The following is a 22,829-nucleotide window of genomic DNA, read 5'->3' on the forward strand; positions in this document are numbered from 1 at the left end:
GGCTGGGATGATTTAACTGGGAATTGGTCCTGCTTCGAGCAAGGGGTTGGACTAGATGACCTTCTGGGGTCCCTTCCAACCCTGATATTCTATGATTCTATGAAAGCCTCGTCCACCTCATCCCCCTGGTCCAGCGGATCACACACTCAGTGCCGGGCAACAGAATTCTGCTTGCAGGCGGCCATGGTAAGCTATAGTCTTTTGGCTTCTGCAACCTTCATAACAGCAGCGCCCTCCTCTCCCATACCAAGCAAAGCACGTTGTTGGCCATTTAGTGCTGCGGTTTTCCTGTTAACGTGCAGCAGCAGAAACCAAACTAACCCCCCGCATCCAGTTCTCTGGAATGATTGCTTTACCCCTCACCCTACCGCGTGGCTGGTATCAGGGAAGATCCCTGCAGGCCAAACGCGAACATCTCTGCTCCAAGGCCCCCCCTCCCCCGCCCACAACGTGGCTAACTGTGGGGAGGATTTCTTTTCAGCCACAGGCAAACAGCCCACCTCTGAATGTCCCCTTAATTAAATTCCCTTATTTCAACCAGGTTACCGTGAACGATATCACTCTCCTGAGAATAACAGAGAGAGATAAAGAACGGATGTTGCTTGAATGCCAGCAAATGCCGGGACCATACTTTGCCAGGCTTTGTCATGCAATGATACCAGATTACCACGCCATGCTAGTAGCAAGTAAAGTGTCCTACCATGGAGGATGGAATAAGGCTGCTCTCCCCAGAAACCTTCTGCAAAGGCTTTAGAGTACCTCCAGGAGAGCTTTATGGAGATGTCCCTGGAGGATTTCCACTCCATCCCCAGACATGTTAACAGACTTTTCCAGTAGCTGTGCTGGCCACGAATGCATCCCAAGTCCTCAGCGCTACTTAATCATTAAAAAAAGCTTGCTTTTATAACATGAATTATATTTAAAAAGGTACACTCACCAGAGGTCCCTTCTCCGGCTTCGTTGGGTTGGGAGGGTATGTCAGTCAGGATGATAAAAAGATCGTGGCTGTTGGGGAGAACGGTGTGCTGTGTGCTCTCCTCAAGCTCGTCGTCGTCGTCCTCATCTTCCCCGTTCACAAAATCCTCAGGCATGGCGGAGAGTACCCATCATCGGAGTCCACGGACAGGGGTGGGGTAGTGGTGGCGGGCCCCCCTAGAATTTCATGCAGCTCAGCGTAGAAGCGGCATGTCTGGGGCTCTGTCCCAGAGCATCCGTTTGATTCTTTGGTTTTCTGGTATGCTTGTCTGAGCTCCTTAAGTTTCACACGGCACTGTGTTGTGTCCTTGCTGTAGCTTCTGTCCCTCATGGCCTTGGAGATTTTTGAAATGTTTTGGCATTTTGTCTGTTGGAACATAATTCTGATAGCACGGATTCCTCTCCCCATACAGCGATCAGATCCACTACCTCCCATTCGGTCCATGCTGGAGCTCTTTTTCGATTCTGGCACTGCATGGGTCACCTGTGCTGATGAGCTCGCCTGGCCAAACAGGAAATGAGATTCAAAAGTTCCCGGGGCTTTTCCTGTACACCTGGCAGGTACATATGAGTTCAGAGTGCTGTCTAGAGTGGTCACAATGGTGCACTGTGGGATAGCTCCTGGAGGCCAATACCTTCGAATTACGTCCACTTTAACCCCAATTCAAAACGGCGATGTCGATTTCAGTGCTAATCCCCTTGTTGGGGAGGAGTACAGAAATCGGTTTTAAGAGCCCTTTATGTCGAAAAAAATGGCTTCGTCGTGTGGACGGGTCCAGGGTTAATTCGATTTAATGCTGCTAAATCCGACATAAACTCGTAGTGTAGACCAGGCGTAAGAGATGTTTTCCTATTACTCAGACTATTAAAAGTCGCTGCACTGCCAGGCTTCCACGCCCTCTCAGGATGTGACACTACTGGAAGGTTGACTGGAAAGACCAAATTATCTTAGTGGACAGTATTTGATTCAGCCTCTGAAGATACTCTGCTTGCTCTGAAGATGCTTGGAATGGCTGAGACAGTCACTTATGAGGTCATAAATGCACTGGAGGCATTCATGTGCCTGGCTTACCATTTGAAGACCAGGATTATGACACTTGCAGAGCTGTGTTCGTGGATGTTTTCCAAGAAGCAGACAAACTGAGAAAAATTGCCACTAAGACGGGGTGCAATTATACCTGCTATTAAGAGGGCAAATGTCAAGCAATGGAATGGCTCTGGGATGATTTAGCGCATCCAAAACTACCCTTCCCATGGATGGATCTTGGAGGATGGACTGATCGTATCAGTTATGTGTGAAATATGATGCACTTCTAAATCAATCTTTCAGCTAATCAACTGCTTGTGCAAAGACCAGATGATAACCACTCTGCAAATGTCAGGCCAGAAACCTGCCTTGTATGGAGATGTGCAAGAGCAACATGGATGAGGATCAGTGTGATAATATGTTTAGCAGTGGTTCCCTAGACCGAGACAACACTGATGATGACTTTGATGAGTAAATGTTTTTAGTTCTACATGACCAGGCTGACTTCCCTAGGTTTACCAAAAGTCAACGTCTCTTTTGTTATGTAAGCAATAAATCCCTGTTTTAAAGTATAATTGTTCTAGGTTTGTCACGTTTGGCACCAGTGGTCCATGGAAGAAAGGTCTTTCGAATGATACCCAACTTGACCCATTTCCAACAACATTATATTATCAAAAATTCCATCAATCGGAGGGTCTGGACCTGGGAGCCAGGTGGGCAGTGAGTGGCCGCTGCCATGCTGTAGAGGGTGACACCATTGAAATTAAGCTTCTGTAGATTTTTACTAATCAAATGACACCTCCATTATCTTACTGATCTGTTTCCTAGCACGGATGGTCTAATGTGGACCAAACCAATATAGGGCCTAGTACAAATGGCATCTTTCCACTTCTCTCAAAAGCCACCCTTGTTGCTTCCTGCCTTTCACTCCAGACATCTGCTGCTTCAGATGCCAAGGTCTGGCCTTATATTTAGTTTTTACTTTTGTGTGCTGTTAATATGGAACTTAACTGTAGTAATAATTGTACGTTTACTTGCATACTCCAATTTAGAACGGTCTTTTGAGAACGTTATGGTGTAAATTTAAACAAGGAGATGCTCTAAAACTCCACAGTCAATTATGGATTCAGTACACATTTCATTTGCACAGATTCCTTGTACAAAAATGTTAATGCGTTTACATAAGAATTTTGAGTAAACTGCTTTAAAAGCTCAATGGAAAAGACTGCTGTATGAAAGCTTAACAGTAATTATACAGTGAGAAACAGTTTCAGGTATCAGCCTTTAGCTTCAGTTAGAGATTTACAAAAGTATTGTATTAGTAACTTCCCCCTCCCATACTTGGCTTCACTGTGGATTCTCTCCATGGTTTTGTATCTGATTTACCTTTTTCTTTTGTGATTCTGAAAATCTTTCTCCTTTGATTCAAAGGACCATTATTTAACTCACTCCCTCATTGGTCCTGCTTTGAGCAGGGGGTTGGACTAGATGACCTCCTGAGGTCCCTTCCAACCCTGATATTCTATGATTCATGTTGCTTCAAATTGGTAAGAAGCAGCCAAGACAGATGCCTGTCCCTCAGCCTATCAGCTGAGACAGAAATCATAACCCAGACACTGAATAAGTCATTTTTATGATGGTGACCCAGAGAGTTTGAGAGGGGCCATTCCCAGTAAAAGTCTCCACCACCATATGGCAGTCCACAAGTTACTGCACAGGCCTTCATCTTTTCTTTAGTTACACTGTTATAATTAGAGATGAATAGTGAAGTATCTGACAAGATTTATTAGCGATGATTTGCACAAAGACGGTTAAGCATAAAAAATCTTCCCCAAATTTTCTTTTTTATTGATTTATGTACTATTGGGAAAGAATTTTCTAAATCTCTGTATTTATCACAAGCCATAACATTAGAAAATTACAATTTTTGTTTTGTCGTTGTAGTCATTAGCGCAGAACTGGATGAGCTGATGATGGAAGCCCATTTGCTACAGGTTTCACTGCCTGAAATACAAGAGCTCTACCAGATCTTATTCACAAAGCAGAGCCCTGTTCTGCAAACAGAACAGAGGTCAGCAATAGGACCAACAAATGAAAAGGCAGGTATCTGACAACACCACAGATCCCTCTGTTTGGGGCTCTTCTCAAGCAGAGAGGTTCTGGCTGGAATCCATAAACTTCAGAAATGTGTGTGTGTCTTCAGGAGGGGTTGGGAACTCTGTACAACTCTCTGCAGGTTTCTCTGTCTGTGAATATAATTTGTGCTGCATTTCTGCATCCTGAAACTCCATTTGCTGCTCATTTGTATGACTTAATTATGGCCATTCTGATTCTAATAGTAACCAGATACTAATGAGTCCAATGGGGAAGAGGAAGTTTTTCCTTGGAAAATGGAAACTTGTAAAGCTGCTTTGGAGGAGAGAGAGAGAAAGGAGGGAGTCATTCACTCATTCCAACTCTTGCTTTGACCCAATATTCAGCCCTTAAGAATAGCTGCAGGTTGAGTGTGTTTAGTGTGCCATAGAGGGCGGCCCTCCTTTCAGTGTAGCAATGGATGGGTGATATGTTGGAGGGGAAGATAGATCACTGAATAACGGATTAGAGTCCTTAGGGTTTTGCTTCAATATCCTTCTCACTAGAACGAGTGCTGCCGGGGGAAGAGAGATGGAGTTGGTTCTGCGGAGAGAAAATTAAAGAGGCGCTTTGAAAGAGAGGGCTTCTGTGGTGAGAAGAGAGCAAGAGTAAAAAAACTGAGAACACCCAAAAAGAAGAAATTGAAACTGAATCCCTCCAAGGATCTCAGCAATAGCAAACTGGAGAGAGAGCGAGAACGACTCTTTGAGGCACAGCGCTCCAGCGAAAGCCACTTGCTTCCCTTGGATATGTCATTCTCTGAGCAGGAGGACTCGGAGGGTGAAGATGCAATCTGCCCTGCGGTGAACTGCCTGCAGCCTGAAGGAGATGAGGTCAGTGAATGGGAAACCTGCTGTGGGGGCACTGAATGCAGGGAGCAGGTGATATCGTAACTGCTCCCTAATCCTTTTGTTAGACCAACATTATCGACAAAGAGAGTGAGAGCTATTTCAGACACTGGGCACCTGGAAAACCTGAGGAGCTCATCCTTGCCTTCAGTCTCTTCCTTACAGGCACTTTTCTTTGAGTACCTGGCAACTATTGGAACCACTTAGAGTAGAATCACATTCTCACAGGAACTTCTCCCAATGTCTCCAGTAGCTCACTTTTCAGGTAGACAGAAGTAGCTCTAAAAGGGCCATTTGGCAGCTGGCTGCTGCTTGCTGCATCTCCCTCCTGTTCAGCTGGTCAGTTCTCCCCCCACTGAGCTGGCACATTCTCCCACCAGGAATCTAACTCAACTTTTTTCTTTCCTTTCTCCTATTAAGCTTGGAGGGAGGTCCTTACAATGCTGGGTTTCTTACAATCCTACTGTTTCTTTGACAGAAAAGCTACGACTGTTTCTCCTTAAAGGCCGCTTGAAAGGCTGTTTTTAAAAATCTTAGGTTGTCTACACACACAATTTCCACCATCTAAATCAGTTTCTCAATTGAAATATCAAAATCAACCCAAGCCCCTTTGTGTGGACACTCCTAAATCAGTTTAAGAATGTTTGATGCCAATTTAATGTAGTTTGGCTTGCCACCAAATTAAACTAAATTGATATTAGTCACATTATGGGTGCAGCTGACCTGCCCATTGTCAGGCTAAACCCATGCCTCACTTTCCCCACTGGCTGGATAGTTCAGACTGAACCAAAAGAATCCCCTTTCCCGGGTAGACAGAGTCCAAAAAGGCAAACCATACCAAATTCATTGGGTACTGCCCCCTCAGAGCCTTGGAGCACCTTCATTTTCTCAAGGATTCTCCCCTCTTAATGCAAGGGTCCCAAATGGGCCTTTAAGTCTTCTTTGGTAGGCTTCTTCCTTTAGCACTTTCCTCTTGCTAAGATCAGCACACCTGCCCATCCTTCATCTCCTCCTTGACAGAGAGAAACTCAGCAAGTCCTACCATATCCCTGATTCTCCCCGCGCCCCCCCCCCCCCCCCCGACTGAGGAAAGCAGGTCTTTTTATAGTCAACATGCTTTAGCATCTAATGGTTACTGGGCTACAAGTTCCAGAATTTCTCTGTTGTTGGGAGAAACCATGTCTCAGGAGAAAGCTGAACTCTCTGAAAGGTATAAGCTCTGTGATACCACTAATAAACCAATTTGTGTGCCTACACAAAGGGGGTTTCTCTAATTTAACTGAATCAGTTTCTAACTCAATTTAGTTTAATTCGTGTGATTGCTGAGAGTGGCTAAGGCAGCAGTTCTCAACCCGTGGCCCATGCAGCTGTGTGCTAAAAAAATTCAAAATTTGCTGCTCTGGTCTGATAGGGGGTGGGGCTGGCTGAGCGGGAGACAGCATCTGGCAGCCTGCAGGAGGGCTTCTGCCAAGAGGGGGCTGGTGAGTGCAGCAAGGGGGCAGGGAGCAGGAGAGTGGGACTCTGGGCAGGATTGTCTGGGGGGGCAGCACTCAGCTGTGAGGGAGTGGGTGGTGCTGGGAACCAGGGGTTTGCGAGCTGCCAGGTTTTAGCTGCCTGGGGCTCCACTCCTGGCCCAGCATAGGGGTCCTGGCTACCTGGCCCCATGCGGCAGGGTCCCGGGGTCTGGCTGCCCAGCCTCACACCGTGGGGTCTGGGTCCCCCGCCCAGGGCACCACTCCTGGCCCCCTCTGTGGAAGGGTCTCTGAGCAGGGGGGCGCACTGGGCATAGGGGACTGTAGAGGGTTGCGGGGCGTACTGTGGTTCTCAACCTGTGGCCCACATAACACATTGAGAACCACTGAGCTAAGGCCTTAGTGATGCTGTAAGAACAATGCATGGAGCTCAGCCATTGCTCCTCCCTACATCTCTCACAGGTAATATGGAATGAGGTTTTTTCAAACAGAAATTTTCATGATAAGGTCACAGGGCAGAGCGAACAACTTCTTGGCCTACATCCCTTTGGGTTTCAAATTATGCTGTTCTTATTAGAGGGAGATTCAAAACTTTATATTGCTTTATGTACATTTGTTCTCAGCTCTTGTGAAGTTACATCAGCTTCTGAAAGTAACAGTGATTTAGATAGAGAACTCCTTCAGTTCATCTGGTAACTTTGGGCCAGATTTTTAAAGATGTTTAAGGGCCAAAAGATGCAAATAAGCACCTAGTGGGATTTTCAAAATCACCTAGTGCCTAACTCCCCACATGATGACATCCCTGTCTGTTGCTTACACCCTTTCTCAGCCACTCTAGGAGTGTCACCAGTACAGCTTGCCCACAGAGCATGGGAACTAAGATGGTCCCTCTTCCCCACCTGGAACTCTTCCCAAAGTCAGAGAGGAGAGCTAAGCAGTCACGGGGAGCATATCTTCCCATCCTTTCAGACTCCTACACCAAACCTGGCAGGAGAGTGGAGGAGATGCCAGGAGTGTGTCTGCACTGAGCCAGAGTGATGCAGTGAAGGAATGGCAGGGGGTGCAAGCAGGCTGTCTCTCCATCAATGCCCCTGGGATAAAGGTATACGAAGGATTCATGGCTTGGGCAGATGGGCAGCAATGGGAGACTCCCTCTTGCCCCTGCATAGCCAAACATAATGAGAGGCAGAGTGGGATGGTGGAGGCTTCACACAGGCCTCCCTCACTGGGCTGGGAATGATTGGAAGGAGGGAATTCTGCATAGACCTGGAGAGACATGTGGAGCCATCCCTGAATTTAGCAGCAAAGAGCATTCCACCCCCACTGCCTGTACAGAAGACTGGGAGAGCACCAGAAGCCCAAGAAAAAAATCTTAGGACATTAGAGATTGTTGCCCCCATGTTCACCGAGCACAGACAAGCACCCCTCTATGCAGTACAAAGGAAAGCACCATGTGGCAGCAGGCAACTGATGTGCCCAGTCCCAGGATTGTACATGCACAGCAGGGCTGAGTTGTATATTCATGCCTCCTTGGTGCCTGTGTTGGTTCCCCTGCTGTTTATGGGGGTTGCACACAGTGGCGGGAGAAAAACTTCAAAAACCCACATTCAAGCCCTCTCCTCAGGGTTTTAAACTGTGTGCCAGTGGTACAGTGGGAGGACACTGCTCTTCACCAAACTGCTTTAGTTACACTTGTGAAACTGACGACACTGCAAGCTGACTGTGCCCGTAGCAGTCACTAAGCCAGTCCCTCAGGGTAGGATGTTGGCCCGTTCAAGTAGGTAGATTGCTACGAGCTTGAAAATAACTTACCACAGAAGGTTTGCACTTGATCTACTGCCCTTCTCTGCACGCTAATCTCTCTGCTCTTTGCAATTAGGTGGATTGGGTCCAGTGTGATGGCAGCTGCAATCAGTGGTTCCATCAGGTGTGTGTGGGCATTTCTCCAGAGATGGCAGAGAAGGAAGACTACATCTGCATCAGCTGTACTGGGAAGGACTCTCAATATTGAAAGTAAAACTCGCCAGAAGTCATTCAGGACTCCATTAAGGAAGGTTATCAGAATTTCTCCATAAAGTCACAGGGCTGGTGTAAGAGCCAGGCTGCAAATGGTGCTATTTCTATCCTCATGGGATCGTTTTTCAGAACTCAAACAATTTTTGACACTTTTGTATTTTTCCCTTGAGCTATTTGTGGTTGTTGAGGTTTGAAATGCTGCCTGTTTAGCAGGAGTTTCCTCCAGTTTGGAAGGCATTTGAAACATGCACCTTTTATTGTACAGCAGTAAATTACCTCTCTCTGGGATATACCAGTATACACAATTCAACCTGGTTTAGGTGCAAAAAAAACTGCACCATGAATTCCAATAGATCCTCTTTTGAGGATATCCCTTGTTTACTATGTTAACTCTTCCGAAACTTTAGTTTTTTTTCACTTTGTATTTTTTTTTTTTGTAGGCTAGGTTTATTTATCTGAGCAATAACTTCTGTGTCTGGTTGCAGTGACTGGAATTACAATTCTGAACAGCGTGTTGGTGCTTTTAGCATTGGTTGATGTACAGAAAGCAAATGTTTAGGTCCTAGTGTCACTGATGGACTAGCGCGGTAGAAGACAGAAAAAGCTCTGTAAAGTAATTGCCACCGCTGTATTTTGGCTTTCTCCTTTTTTGGGTAGCTTGTATCAAATGTTGCCGTTTCTATTGTGGAATAAACCCCTGGTTATGTTATAAAATTAAATGGTGATGTTTTTAGAGAGTTTGAAATGCAGTTTCTCTTTCCTTCATGATCAGTCTTTCCATTCGTGGGCTCCGCTTGCTCGAGAAAAGTCCACTATCTATCTATCTATCTATTTATTGTTAAGGAAAAAAGCGAACTAGAAAAGCCACAGTATTTTTTACTCTATTTATGTCTTCAGTGTTGGAAGAAAACAAGATCAAATTGTTCACACTAAATACATTTTTTTTAAAACGTCTATTATTTCAATTCAAAAGGATTTGCTACCAGATTGGGTTAGATAAGGGGTCAGGAGAAAGCTGCCAGGGGGATCTCTAGCATGAGAGGTTGGGGGAGGAGCTGCTGCTGCTGTGGGGGTACGAGATACATTTGACTCATCAGAGAACAGGCATGAAGCTGGAGTGGTACAGCTCATCTCCCCCAGTCACATCTAGCTGTTGTCAAAAGGAGTGGTTATCCCTAAAGCAGGGTCAGCAGAGCACTTGCTTGTGATCTATAGACAGCTGGCTGATCACATGGTGTTGGCACTTCCTTGTTTCCAGATCCTTCTACTCATCTTCAGGCTTTTAATAGCAAAGAGCATGGATGCCCATAAAAGCAGCTGGCAACAAGGAAGAGTGAGTCAGTCTAGCTACCTTTGATAGGGACTGCTACTATCAGGACTGCCTTCAGAGGCCAATGAGGGACGGAGAAGAGGTGATGAGGAAAAAAAGCAAATGCAATTTTAGGTTGCATTAACAGAGGCATAGCATGCAAGTCATGGGAGGAGACTGTGCCACTCTACTCAGCCCTGGTTTGGCCTCAGCTGGAGTATGGTGTCCAGCTTTGGTCACCAATGTCTAGAAAAGATGTAGAGAAACTGGAAACGATCCAGAGGTGAGCAACAAAGGTGATCAAAGGGATGGATGCAAGCCATGTGAGCAACGGCTGAAGGAACTGGGTATGGTTTATTTTGAAAAGAGGAGATTAAGCGGTCTTCAAATACTTGAAAGGCTACCATAAAAAAGATGGAGAGAAGTTGTTTTCTCTTGCCAGGGGCAAAATGGGTACAAACTACAGGAGAGCAGATTTAGATTAAATATCAGAAAAACTTCCTAACTATAAGAACAGTAGGACAATGGAACAAACTGGCTAGGGAAGTCGTGGAAGCTCCTTCATGGGAGGTTTTCAAAAGAGACTGGATAGCCATCTGTCTTGAGTGGTTTTGTCACAACCAATCCTACATCGTGGCAGGGGATTAGACTAGACTCTTGCGGTCCCTTCTAACCCTATGGTTTTATGATTCTATTAATCAAATACTGTCCAGTAAGAAAATTTTGGCCTTTCGAGTCAACCTTCCAGTAGTTTCACATCCTGAAAGGGTGTGGAAACCTGGCAATGTGACAGCTTTTAATAGTCTGAGTGATAGGAACACATCTCTAAAGGATATACAGCAATTCCCTTCCCCAGCAACAAGCACAAAAAAAAAAAGATTCTTGCAGAAATCTTGACTAGCAGCTCATGGAGACCACTAGAACATTTTCCTATGCAAATATCTGGAGGTTAGTAGCACCTCTATATGGGTATGTCTCCACAGCAAATCAAAACCTGCAGCTGGCTCTTATGAGCTGACTTGGACATGGGCTGTGTGACTGTTTCCTGGTTGTGTAGACTTCTGGGCTCGGACGGCTTGAGGACCCTGCAGGGTGGGAGGGTCCCAGAGCTCAGGCTCCAAGCATAGAGATCTACACAGCCAAGAAGCAGCCCTGAAGACCGAGCCCAAGAGGCTGCAGTTTTTTCTTTGCTGTGGAGACATCCCTTGTGTGGCAGTGATGGCAGGCAAGACAATGCTAGCGTCAGCCTCTTCATGGAAACCCTAACTCCAGTGAACAGTGTGGGGCAGCAACTTCATTATGCTACGGGATGACAAAATTATTTGCATGCTGGAGCATTTTTCCTGTAAAGTATTGGGTTAACTGATGCTTTGGATGCATATGAGATAGTAGCTTCTTCATGGTGACACTGGAGATGTTCGTGGAGTCACTGAATTTGTACTGGACACATGCAATGCCATGGGATCTCTTTTTTCTGCTAATTTTTAATTGATTCCTCTGCATTCATGTGAAACATGAGATGGACTTTGTCATAGGTCCAGTATTTTCTTTGTAGCCTCATAATTAGGGTGACCAGATGTCCCATTTTTAAAGGGACAGTCCCATATTTAAGCCCTTCTGCAGGTGTCCTGACTGTCTTAAAACGGGCACATTGTCCCATATTTTCTGTGTCCCGTCTCCTCCCCCCAATCAGTACTGGTGGGTCCTGCTGCTGTCCAGATCCCTACTCGCCAGCCACCTGCCCACCAGGAGTGAGTGGGGGGGATCCAGTGGCCGATGATGTGGGTAGTGAAGACAAGGCTGAGGTTGGGGCCCTTTACGTGTGTCCTCTCTCGCTCTCCTCTTTCTGCTTTGCCCACGCTGCTCCTCCATATCCCCCCTGGTGGGGCGCATCCTGCTCCTACCACTGTGCAGAGAAGCAGTCCCTGGTCGGAGTGCTCAGCTCACCAACATCCTGGTCAGCAGGCTCCTTTCTTCCCCCACTTAGGGTGACCAGATAGAAAGTGAGAAATATCAGGATGGGAGTGAGGGGTAATAGGCACCTCCATAAGACAAAGCCCTGAATATCGGGACTGTCCCTATAAAACTGTGACATCTGGTCACCTTATCCCCACTGTCTCTGGCTGGGCTGGCACCCCAGGAAAGCAGAAGACCCTCCGACCTGGGGCACTGGCTAGGAGGAGCCAAGCCCTGCACGTGCCGAAGCCCTGCACAGTGCTGACACGGGGAAGCCTCTCCGCCCCTCAGCTAAGCTCTGGAGTGGCGCTCTGGAGTGGCGGGGGAGAGCACAGTGATTTCCAGCCTGTTCACACCCCGAACCTGCAGGTTCCACAGCAGCCCCCTAGGCAGGGGCTTAGCACCTTCTTCACCATCCTCCCCTCCCCATCCCACCCTGGCTCTTGCCCCCAGAGACGACAGGTCTGCTCCATCCCCCAGGCACTTTCCCTTGCTGCGCCACCTCTCTGTCCGGGTTCCTTGAAGCCCCTGCAGTCAGGTTCCCTGCGCCCTGGTGCACAATACATCCTTTGAGCTTAACCAATTCCTGCCAGCGCTGTAGCCAAGGGACAGGAGGTGGCTGGGTTATGTCAGTGGCCAGCAGCAGCCTGGTGGCATTAGCTGCCTTTTGACACTGTGTGGGCAGGAAGGGAAAAGCTGCTTCCAGCCACGGGGGAGGGAGGGAAATGAGCTCTGCAAGGATATGGGCCAGGTCACACTTCCCTCCCACACAGTGCTGAAAGGCTGCTGGCGGCCACATTCAGGTGTGAACCCTGGCAGAAATCTGGGGAGAGGGGGCATGTGACCCTGTGTTCTCCCCCTCACACCTGTTGCCTCGGGAAGGTGCAGTGCCAGGTACCAGGAGAGGTGGGTCTGTCCCAGGGGCCTAGCCTGGCATGGAGGGTGGAGAGCACCGGGTCGGTCGATCGCATACCCCCGCCCCACCACATGCGAGAGAGGTGTACGGGACTGTGCATGTGTCACCCCTCCCCGTGTGCGTGTGGGCAGTAGAGGTGTGGGTGTCACCCTTCCCCAGGTAAACACTAAAGCCTTAAAGATACGAAGGTAAATGAAAAGCAGTATTTCTTTTAACAGGGGCTCAGTCAGCGTGATGTTAATTTGAATGTTGGTATGACTGCGGAAAAGGACCTAGGGGTGACAGTGGACGAGAAGCTGGATATGAGTCAGCAGTGTGCCCTTGTTGCCAGGAAGGCCAATGGCATTTTGGGATGTATAAGTAGGGGCATAGCGAGCAGATCGAGGGACGTGATCGTTCCCCTCTATTCGACATTGGTGAGGCCTCATCTGGAGTACTGTGTCCAGTTTTGGGCCCCACACTACAAGAAGGATGTGGATAAATTGGAGAGAGTCCAGCGAAGGGCAACAAAAAGAGGACTGGAACACATGACTTATGAGGAGAGGCTGAAGGAGCTGGGATTGTTTAGCCTGCAGAAGAGAAGAATGAGGGGGGATTTGATAGCTGCTTTCAACTACCTGAAAGGGGGTTCCAAAGAGGATGGCTCTAGACTGTTCTCAATGGTAGCAGATGACAGAACGAGGAGTAATGGTCTCAAGTTGCAGTGGGGGAGGTTTAGATTGGATATTAGGAAAAACTTTTTCACTAAGAGGGTGGTGAAACACTGGAATGCGTTACCTAGGGAGGTGGTAGAATCTCCTTCCTTAGAGGTTTTTAAGGTCAGGCTTGACAAAGCCCTGGCTGGGATGATTTAACTGGGAATTGGTCCTGCTTCGAGCAAGGGGTTGGACTAGATGACCCTCTGGGGTCCCTTCCAACCCTGATATTCTATGATTCTATGACTGATTGCCATTGAACTCACTTGAATAAGAGTAATTTTGCCAGGTGTCCCGTATTCAGTATAGGGAAATATGGTCACCCTACTCAAAATGAAATGTTCATACAAATCTCAGCAGGAGTTAACAATTTCTGGTTTGTTGAGAACTTGTACCTCAGCCATACCATCTATGATTACTGTGCTGAAAGGTCTATGCTGACATAAGGTACATTGTCAGTAGGCTTAGGAAGACCATACAAGAAGTGCACTAATTTGCTTTTCACCTGGCACAGATGCATTGTTCTGTTTCATTCAAACATTTATTGTGGTACCATAGAGAGCTCATACTTTCCCAAAGCCTCATGTAGATCAACATCATGCTGCGATCCGGACATGACAAGGAGCTGAGCAAACAATGACCTGTCAAGGATGAGCTCTGTACCTGCCTCCTTCACTCTGTTTGATCACAGTTGGAGTCTTTTCATCGTCACTGAAGCCCATAGATTGATGGAGCCTCAGATAATTCTTTGGGTTTTGAAGGTTTCATACAAGTCATGACCCAAAGTATCCAGTTGACTGACACATGTAGCTATCTCATTACTGAAGACTATTTTCGTCATGATATTAATGAGCTCTAGCCCATCATACGAGAATAGGTTGCCATTGTAAGCTCATCCTGTAGCTTTAAAATTGTCCCTTTGCATTTAATAGCCGCTAATGTGTGGATGTGCTTGGTTACTTCTGGGGAAGTCATCCCAACCATACTTAATGTTTCATTCAAAATTTGATGGAGTTGTGGGGTTGTTGGGAAAGTGCATTTGGATGCTGTGTTAAGGCCCCAGCACTCCCTCAATGATTTCCATTGCTCTGTTTTCATGTTGTAGGGCTTCAGCTGAACCATGTACACAGAAGGAAACTAGCAACCCAACAACAACCCAATTTTCTTTTCAAAATTTCCTCCAAGTCAGAGTCAGGCTTTTCTACACCTTTTATTTCCGCAAGGTACTAGACAATCATCACAGAATAGTTGGTTTACTCTAAAGCAAAAAAGTATTTGAAAAATCCAGTGCTGCAAGATGCAAATTCTAATTAGTAGTCCTGGCAGATCTAATAAAGACCAGTGAAGACTCAACCACCTTCATGTGTCATCAGTGCAAAAGCTGATTTTGTTGCAGATTCAACCCCATCAAATTGCTTGATTTGTTCTGTGAGCTCTCCATCATGTGCAATAGGTCACTGGGAGTGGAATATACACACTGTGAAACTGGTTTAATAAATCCTGTCCCATTGGGAAATGACTTCAGACACATCAGTATCCTTTTTCAAAGAAGACATCTAAGTAGCATTTTTGAAGGGCAATGAGTGTTCAGGTGTGTACTTCTATAGTGCATTGCAACATTTTCCCTTCAAGAATCAGGTTCACAGTATTATCACTGTATAAAATTCTCCAGCTATAGTAACAAAGAAGTCAATTACACAAATAGCTGTGAAGGATGTGCAGTTAGCCAGAATGTAGAATCCACCATCCACTAAGATCAGCATTGGACATTATAGAACAGACCTGTTAAGGCTCACATCTAGTGTCATGACACATTTTGATTCAGTTCTCCAGAAATATTCGCTCATGCATTCCAGTTGCCTAAGGAATGTTAACTGAATTGAGTGATCTGATTGAGGACCTAGGGGTGACAGTGGACGAGAAGCTGGATATGAGTCAGCAGTGTGCCCTTGTTGCCAAGAAGGCCAATGGCATTTTGGGATGTATAAGTAGGGGCATAGCGAGCAGATCGAGGGACGTGATCGTTCCCCTCTATTCGACATTGGTGAGGCCTCATCTGGAGTACTGTGTCCAGTTTTGGGCCCCACACTACAAGAAGGATGTGGATAAATTGAAGAGAGTCCAGCGAAGGGCAACAAAAATGATTAGGGGTCTGGAACACATGAGTTATTAGGAGAGGCTGAGGGAGCTGGGATTGTTTAGTCTGCAGAAGAGAAGAATGAGGGGGGATTTGATAGCTGCTTTCAACTACCTGAGAGGTAGTTCCAGAGAGGATGGTTTTAGACTATTCTCAGTGGTGGAAGAGGACAGGACAAGGAGTAATGGTCTCAAGTTGCAGTGGGGGAGGTTTAGGTTGGATATTAGGAAAAACTTTTTCACTAGGAGGGTGGTGAAACACTGGAATGCGTTGCCTAGGGAGGTGGTGGAATCTCCTTCCCTAGAAGTTTTTAAGGCCAGGCTTGACAAAGCCCTGGCTGGGATGATTTAATTGGGTATGGGTCCTGCTTTTGAGCAGGGGTTTGGACTAGATGACCTCCTGAGGTCCCTTCCAACCCTGATATTCTATGATTCTATGATCAGTGGGGCTAGCAGGCGGTGTTCCCTCTAATTTTTCCCACCTATGGGTGCAGAATAAATTTTATGTGCACCAATATGGAGGTGATGTGTGACAAAATCCATGTGGTGGGGGAGGGGTTTGAAGTGTGGGAGAGGGCTCAGGGCTGGAATGCAGGGGTGTGAGGGCTCTGGCTAGGGGTATGGACTCTGGAGTGTAGGGGTGTGAGGACTCTGGCTGGGGGTGCGGGCTATGGGATGGGGCTGGGGATGAGGGGCAGAGGGTTGGCTGCGGGCTCTGGGGTGGGTCCAGGGATGAGTGGTTTGAAGTGCAGGAGGGTGCTCACGGGCTAAGGCAGGGAGAGAGGACTCCCTCCATCTCTCTCTCCCCACAGCAGCACCTGGGCTGGGGGGGGGGGAGGGGCACCTCTCCCCACCCCAGGAACTCCGGGGCTGGGGCCACAGGATAGGCATCCCTCCCCTGGCCGCAACAGGTCGAGGTCACATGTAGAAATGTACCTTTATCCTGAAATTTTATGGTAAGGTATGAACTGGTGTCCAGATCATTTAAGGGTTGGGGAAATAATACAGATTATCCAACAAGTTCTTGGAATGTATTGGAGACAATTTTTTATTTCAGAGGGTGGAGAAAGCTAGTAGGGGAGAGGTGGTTCTAGATTTGATTTTGACAGATAGGGAGGAAGTAGTTGAGAATTTGAAAGTGGAAAGCAGCTTAGGTGAAAGTGATCGTGAAATGGTAGAGTTCATGATTTTAAGGAATGGTAGGAGGGACAATTGCACAATAAAGATAATGGATTTCAAGAAAGCAGACTTTAGCAAACTCAGGGAGTTGTTAGGTAAGAGCCTATGAGAAGCAAGTCGAAGGGGAAAATCAGTTCAAGAAAGTTGACTGTTTTTCCAAAGAGGCTTTCTTAAGAGCACAAGAACAAACTATCACACTGTGCAGGAAAGATAGGAAGTATGGCAAGAGCTGGGGTGCCATGTGAGGGGGGCACCTCAGAGCTTAGTATCGCGGGCTGGGAGTAACATTGCTTGCTCCTCTCCTCACTCCCCTCCCTGGCCTATTCTTTGCTCAGCAAGTAAGAACGCAGAGGTGGATCTGGCAGAGGCAATAGCTGGGCTGGGAGCCTCTGCAGCACTTTTTCATTCCTGAAATAAACACTCTTGGGGATGGAGGAGAAAGTTTTCAATCTCTGTACTTAGGTTGGAAGATGCTTGCTGCAGATATCATCATGATCTGCCCCTCACTTGTTAAAAAGGCAGCAACCAGTCCTTTGTGACACCAGTAGACACAGGGCTGCTCAGGCTGGGGAAGGGGCTTCTGCCACAGTCACATTCAGGGGATAATTATCCCCACAGAGAGCCCAGCTTTGGAAGTTTCAGGTTGCAAGAGCAGCACTGCTGTGAAGAAGCAAGCATAAGCGACCACCACCACCCATATTGTTTAAATTACACTTAAAATTTTACCAATTTTTTTCCAAATCTCTAATTTTGCAGTGAATGGCAGAATCCCAGGGTGGCCATTTATTTTGCCATTTAGTCCGAAGTGGCTGTGGAAGTCTTTCCTTTACCTACAATGGACTTTGGGTCCAGAAACACCAATTCTTCTTCAAGTGCTTACTAATGTCCATTCCATTGTAGGTGTGTGTGCTCACCGCATGCATCAGTGCTGGGAGTTTTTCCCTCAATGGTATCCATAGGGGACCAGCTTTGGCATACGTATGCCCTGGTATAAGGGGCGTCGCCGCCTCCACGCTCCCTCCATTTTTTTTTTTTTAAACCACCAGCCTCAGCAAGGTTACCTACTCAACAGTGCATAGTTGTGAATTCTCTTGTATATAGTTCTTAGAATGTTTGTATAATTTATTAGTTCCCTTAGTGCATAAGTTAGAAATAGTTAGTCCCCTAGGGGGACTAATGACAGATGATGTGGACAAAGCTGAAGTACTCAATGCTTTTTTTGCCTCGGTCTTCATAGACAGGGTCAGAATGCTACAATAGGCAGCACAGCATGGGGAGGAGGTGAGCAGCCCTCAGTGGTGAAAGAACAGGTTAAGGACTATTTAGAAAAGCTGGACATGTACAAGTCCATGGGACTGGATGCGATGCATCCGAGGGGGCTGAGGGCGTTGGCCGATGTGATTGCAGAGCCATTGGCCGTTATCTTTGAAAACTTGTGGTCATCAGAGGAGGTCCTGGACGATTGGAAAAAGGCTAATGTAGTGGCCATCTTTAAAAAAAGGGAAGGAGGAGAATCCTAGGAACTACAGACCAGTCAACCTCACCTCAGTCCCCAGAAAAATCATTGAGCAGGTCTTCAAGAAATCCATCGTGAAGCACTTGGAGAAGAGGAAGGTGATCGGGAACAGTCAACATGGGTTCACCCAAGGCAAGTCATGCCTGACCAACCTGATTGCCTTCTATGAAGAGATAACTGCCTCCGTGGCTATGGGGAAAGTGGTGGATGTGATATACCTTGACTTTAGCAAAGCTTTTGATACGGTCTCCCACAGTATTCTTGCCAGCAAGTTAAAAAATTATGGATTGGACGAATGGACTATAAGGTGGATAGAAAGCTAGCTACATCGTCAAGCTCAGCAGGTAGTGAGCAATGTCTTGATGTCTAGTTGGTAGCCAGTATCCAGCGGAGTGCCCCAGGGGTCTGTCCTGGGGCCAGTTTTGTTCAACATCTTCATTAATGATCTGGATTATGGGATGGATTGCACCCTCAGGAAGTTTGCAGATGACATCAAGCTGGGGTGGAGAGGTAGATATACTGGAGGGTAGGGATAGTGTCCAGAGTGACCTAGACAAATTGGAGGATTGGGCCAAAAGAAATCTGTTGAGGTTCAACAAGGACAAGTGCAGAGTCCTGCACTTAGGACGGAAGAATCCCATGCACCGCTACAGGCTGGAGACTGACTGGCTAAGCGGCAGTTCTGCAGAAAAGGACCTGGGGATTACAGTGGATGAGAAGCTGGATATGAGTCAACAGTGTGCCCTTGTTGCCAAGAAGGCTAATAATATATTGGGCTGCATTAGTAGGAGCATTGCCAGCAGATGGAGAGATGTGATTCTTCCCCTCTGTTCGGCACTGGTGAGGCCACATTTTTTTTTTCATAGATTCATAGATATTTAGGTCAGAAGGGACCATTATGATCATCTAGTCTGACCTCCTGCACAATGCAGGCCACAGAATTTCACCCACCACTCCTAAAAAAGACCTCACACCTATATCTGTGCTATTGAAGTCCTCAAATTGTAGTTTGAAGACCTCAAGGAGCAGAGAATCCTCCAGCAAGTGACCCGTGCCCCATGCTACAGAGGAAGGCGAAAAACCTCCAGGGCCTTCCAATCTGCCCTGGAGGAAAATTCCTTCCCGACCCCAAATATGGCGATCAGCTAAACCCTGAGCATATGGGCAAGATTCATCAGCCAGATACTACATTTGGAGTATTGCATGCAGTTTTGGGTCCCCTACTACAGAAAGGATGTGGACAAATAGGAGAGTCCAGCAGAGGGCAACGAAAATTATTAGGGGGCTGGGGCACATGATTTAGGAGAGGCTGAGGGAACTGGGTTTATTTAGTTTGCAGAAGAGAAGAGTGTGGGCGGGGGGATTTGATAGCAGCCTTCAAGTACCTGAAAGGGGGGTTCCAAAGCAGATTGAGCTCGGCTGTTCTCAATGGTGGCAGATGACAGAACAAGAAGCAGTGGTCTCAAGGTGCAGTGGGGGAGGTCTAGGTTGGATATTAGGAAACACTATTTCACTAGGAGGGTGGTGAAGCACTGGAATGGGTTACCTAGGGAGGTGGTGGAATCTCCATCCTTCGAGGTTTTTAAGGCCCAGCTTGACAAAGCCCTGGCTGGGATGATTTAGTTGGGGTTGGCCCTGCTTTGATCAGGAGGTTGGATTAGATGACCTCCTGAGGTCTCTTTCAACCCTAATCTTCTTTGATTCTACCCTACCATAGTAGAAAGGCAGACACTCTGGCCTGCAAGGGGAATATGCCAGTGATCTTAGCAAATCCAATAAGGAGCCTCCCTGTATCCTGAAACAGCGTAATTTCTTTGGAGGTACATTGCTATCCAATTCATTCATGACCATACTTTGTCTTTTGCCCAGACATTCCTAACTTCCAATGCCAAACTCCAGGTTAAGTTCAAAACAAAAAGATGCATTCATAGACATCCCTGTTTGGAAACCCTATGCATTTGTCACAACGTCCTTTGGGCTGGATGCCTCGGTCAGACAAGGATCACACTCATGACACATTGGACATTCTACTGGCCAAAACTGTGATCTGACATTGAGGCTTACCGTACCAACGTGCCTAGAACTAAAACCTTTGGGATGTTAATACCTGTTGAGACCCTCTGAAGGCCTTGGGCCATTATTACACTGGACCTTATTGTCAAGCTCCCAAATTATCTGCAGGATGCCAGACCATACTGTAAGTTGTGGATCAACTAATGAAGATGGTGCATTTCGTTCTCTGTGCATATCTTTCTACTGCCAAGGATACTGCTGGTCTCCTCATCTTACATGTGTTCTGCCTTCATGGTCTCAGAAACCACATCACATCAGACTGGGGATCCCAGTTCATATTAGTTTTGGTGGGAAGTGTTCTGCCTCCTAGAGATGTGTCTCCATGCATCAGATGCCTGCCATACACAACCTGATGGACAGTCAGAAAGAGTGAGCCAGAATGACCACTAAAACGACTGGGTCTTACTGCTTCTGTAATCAAAATGTACATACAACAATGCAGAGCATGCCTCAACCAAGATGAGCCCAGTTTTTGCCAATTATGGCTTCCACCCATGTTTCCACCCTGCACTACCCACAATTCCAACCATCTCAGACCTGGTTCATCAAATCCAACAAACACTAAGAGTAGATACAAAAGTTAACTGTGACCAAAGCAGCATACAAACATCATGCTGACAGTCACTGGCAGGAGGGCCCTACATTTGCAGTAGGGCAGAAGTTATGGCTATCAGCCAAACACCTCAAAATGAGCAGACCCACACAAGCTGGACCACAAATACCTAGAACCCTACCAGATCTGCAGGCAAGTCAACCCAGTAATCTTCAAACTTCAGCTCCCTTGCTCCCCTAAGGTGCAGCCTGTGACAATCCTTTTACTGAGCGAAAACAATCTTCCTCTCCAACAGTCCAAGTCCAATGCCAGGAAGAGTACCTTGTCCACCAGATGCTAGACACAAAGAGGGAAGATATGGTATCTTGTTGATTGGTAGGGTTAGAGGTTGGGGGAGCAGCCCCAGGAACCAGCCCATTATGTGCATGCTCCTGAAGAAGTCAGAGCCTCCCACAGAGCCCACACAGCTAAGCCCCGTCCCTCACTGCCCCCAAGGGAGGGGATGATGTCAAGATTCCAATATCAAACCCAGGACCACTGGGCACCTAGATGGCATCCCTACCTCCAGGCCTTGGCAGTAATAATGAACTATCACCCTGACCAGCAGTCTTAGTGGTAAGGATCTACAGCTCCACAGCAGCCATGCCCCAAGCTCCTGACTGGCTGGACAGGCAGCATTGCCACTGGATACCTGGACTAAAGACCCCAACAGAAAGAGGAATTGTCTGAGCAACATGCCATTGCCTGCTGGTTGCTGCCTAGACCACCTTGCCTGACTCTGCCCGACTGCCTGTCCTGTCACTGCTTTGCCGCCTAACCCAACCTCACCTACCTATCTTGCCAAACTGGCCCCTTGGGTTGGATCACCTGGCTACTGACCCCCTGTGAGAACTCCAATCATTGCTGTGGACTGCCTCTAATACCAATTCACACTCTTCACTCCAGCTACCAGATACCTTTGCACAACTTGACCATGGCTCTGGACTGCCCATGGCCCTCTGCAGCCACTGGGCATTACACCTACCCTTGATGAGATCTGGGAGAATATAAAACCACTCATTCAGTTCCACGAGGCAAAGAACCTCATTTGCAATTCCAGTCTCCAGGCAGACTACTTTGCTGTAGTCAGTGGAGGAGCCAATGCTATGCATAAGCTGCATAAGGAACTTGCTCTGGATTTTGGACTGAATTGTTAAAGCAACAGCTACTTGTAGTGGAAGATTACACATATACCACATGGTTGGCATGTGTGTTGGAAATCTGCCTTTCACTCAAGCACTTGTACTTGAGGCTTTGCGTGAAAATGGCAGCTTCATGCTACACTTACACACTGTCTTCGTTGGTGGTGCCAAAGTCGCTGCTGCCAGTGACGCACCTCATAAAGTAGTAGTACAGGTCACACATTATTTTTTCAGGTTTGACATCAGCTGTGGAGCCGGACGCTCCTGCAGGACAAATTGCTTTTCCGTAAAAATTTAGCAGCTGCAAACAAAGCCTTCATATTACTCGACATCAGCTCTTTCATCCACTTTTGACAGTCTTTTGCAACTTTTAAGGATATGTTTTGTGATTCATTTAGGACTGCTAAAAACTACATCCATTGTCCATAGTTCATCTTCAAATAAGTGCTTAAGGAGCCTTTCTGCTATGCATTTGTTCCTCTTCAATCCCATTCAAAGCACATATTGTCTGTACTTAGCCTCTGCATTGGCCATCGCCACCACTTGATCAATTCCAGCTGAATCCCACAGTTTGCAGTAGTAAATCAGTATTTGTTGCTGCTCTTTTGACCTTTTGCTGCAACACATCACATACAGTATTGGTGTAGCACTCGATGTGATACGCAATGTCATGTGTGTGCATGTCTTTTGGGTCAATGTAACTGACCCAAATGGTACCAAGGATAGGCCACACTGGAAATACCAAATCAGGGCAAGCTGTTAGAAACGGAGCAATCACTTCCCAAAACTGGCAGTTTACACTACAATTAGATTCACCAACCAGTATCCAAACTGTGCCTCTGTG

At 46.9% G+C, this 22,829-nt stretch overlaps 1 protein-coding gene across 4 annotated transcripts in view; it reads left to right on the plus strand.

Moving 5' to 3' along the window:
- The window catches only part of KDM5B (lysine demethylase 5B), a 178,815-nt gene extending 169,607 nt beyond the window's left edge, over nt 1-9,208 (plus strand). For all 4 annotated transcript variants that reach the window (XM_084611400.1, XM_084611399.1, XM_084611401.1 and 1 more), the window contains 3 exons: nt 3,947-4,101; nt 4,642-4,968; nt 8,335-9,208. In XM_084611400.1, coding sequence (XP_084467526.1) covers nt 3,947-4,101; nt 4,642-4,968; nt 8,335-8,466 — 614 coding nt within the window. In that variant the 3' untranslated portion in view covers nt 8,467-9,208. The remainder of the gene's footprint in view (nt 1-3,946; nt 4,102-4,641; nt 4,969-8,334) is intronic.
- The last annotated feature ends 13,621 nt before the right edge of the window (nt 9,209-22,829 follow it).

This window comes from Lepidochelys olivacea (assembly GCF_965140295.1).
Source record: "Lepidochelys olivacea isolate rLepOli2 genome assembly, chromosome: 21".
In the NCBI taxonomy this organism is placed as follows: Eukaryota; Metazoa; Chordata; order Testudines; family Cheloniidae; genus Lepidochelys; species Lepidochelys olivacea.